The following is a 1,769-nucleotide window of genomic DNA, read 5'->3' on the forward strand; positions in this document are numbered from 1 at the left end:
CCCCCAGCTTCATCCTCCGAGATGGGCAAACAAGCTTCTCTCCCAAAGCCGTAGGGTCTAGAGGGATGTCCTCTCTCCAGACAAGTAGAGAACAACTCAACACTGTTGATAAAACAGTTTTATCACCTACTGGTCATCAACTGGTAGCCAACCCTACCCAACAAGGGATGCCTCCATGGCCCTGTGATGCTCGGAGCGAGGAGGAGGCCAAGCCATGTTCCCGAAGCCATGGAAAGGCTGGAGTTGGCCATGGGAGGGTGGAGGGGACGGGGATGGGGTCCCCTCTGGCCAGGTCCCCTCATGGGTGATGTGCTCGCAGCCGTGTGCCACGTGCTGTACGGGGAGCGGCTGGGGCTGCTGCAGGACTTCGTGGACCCCGAGGCTCAGCGCTTCATCGACGCCGTGACCCTGATGTTCCACACCACCTCGCCCATGCTCTACCTGCCACCCGCCCTTCTCCGCCACCTCAACGCCAAGACGTGGAGGGACCATGTCTGGGCCTGGGATGCCATCTTCACCCAGGGTGAGCGCTCCTCCTGCCCGCACCTCCCTGTGTCACCCAAGGCCCCTTTGAGGACTCGCCTTCATAGTGCAGCCTCATCTCACCAGCGTGGAGACCTTCTCCTAGGTCCAACCGCCCAGCACAGGGCCACCAAGGCCAGGAAGGCCTTCCACATCTGGAGCTTGTGGGATGGAGCAGTGGGGGACCATCCAGGAGCGATGAAGGGCAGATGATGGGCATCACATTTAGGGGAGCAGCTCTCTCAGAGGCGTTTGTGGCCTCAGAGAGCTTTTGGCATCTGGGACCACTCTCCCACAGGGTGTCCCCCCCTGGGGCACCCTCACCCCCCACCCTCTGTGCCCACCCAGCCACTGCTGGTTCCCACAGCAGGGACCGCAGTCCCAGGCTGCTGCAGGGACAACTGTGATGGAAAAGCCACCAGCATTGGGGCAGTGATGTCCTAAGGTGCCACATCTGGTGCCTTCCTCCTCCACCGTGGCCCTGGGGGAGGAAGACCACGCCGTGCCTCTGTGTCTCCTCAGCGGACAAATGCATACAAAACGTCTACCGGGACCTGCGGCTGCAACGCAAGAGCACCAAGGAGTACATGGGCATCCTCTGCAGCCTCATCATGCAGGACAAGCTGCCCTTGGATGACATCAAGGCCAGCATCACCGAGATGATGGCGGGCGGGGTGGACACGGTAAGGAGCAGGCAGGGTTGTTGGGCAGGGAGAAGGTCCTGGCTGGTGTTGAGCCTTGCTCTCCTGCCCCGCTCCAGACCTCCATGACGCTGCAGTGGGCCATGTTCGAGCTGGCACGGTCCCCGGGGATCCAGGAGCAGTTGCGGGCAGAGGTCCTGGCTGCCAAGCGGGAGGCAGCGGGGGACAGGGTGAAGATGCTGAAAACCATCCGGTTGCTCAAAGCCGCCATCAAGGAGACGCTCAGGTGAGGAGGAACCCCCGTTGAAAAACACCCCCAGCCTCTTCCCTCCCCAAATCTCTGGCACTGCTGGGACATGGTGCACCGAGGTGGGACGTGGGTGGGCCAGGCTGTCCCCAAAACCAGGTGCGTGGGACCTGTGCCCCCCAGGCTGCACCCCGTGGCGGTGACCCTGCAGAGATACACTACGCAGGAGGTCATCCTCCAGGACTACCGCATCCCCCCCAAGGTGAGCACGGCCACCGGGTCCCTTCTCACCCCGACCCACTTCGCATGGGGCTCTGGGCGGAGGTGGGACCTGGAGCACGGGCGGGTGACATGGGGGG

General features: G+C 62.6%; 1 protein-coding gene across 1 annotated transcript in view; it reads left to right on the top strand.

Annotated features, from left to right (window-relative positions):
* Window positions 1-300: 300 nt before the first annotated feature.
* Window positions 301-1,769, top strand: part of LOC104080539 (cholesterol side-chain cleavage enzyme, mitochondrial-like) — a gene marked incomplete at its 3' end in the record, with an annotated part of 1,990 nt that continues 521 nt past the window's right edge. Inside the window, exons 1-4 of the mRNA XM_009582958.1 lie at window positions 301-523; window positions 1,045-1,205; window positions 1,283-1,449; window positions 1,594-1,672. Coding sequence (XP_009581253.1) covers window positions 301-523; window positions 1,045-1,205; window positions 1,283-1,449; window positions 1,594-1,672 — 630 coding nt within the window. The remainder of the gene's footprint in view (window positions 524-1,044; window positions 1,206-1,282; window positions 1,450-1,593; window positions 1,673-1,769) is intronic.

Source organism: Fulmarus glacialis, unplaced genomic scaffold (assembly GCF_000690835.1).
Source record: "Fulmarus glacialis isolate BGI_N327 unplaced genomic scaffold, ASM69083v1 scaffold34128, whole genome shotgun sequence".
NCBI classification, from domain to species: domain Eukaryota; kingdom Metazoa; phylum Chordata; class Aves; order Procellariiformes; family Procellariidae; genus Fulmarus; species Fulmarus glacialis.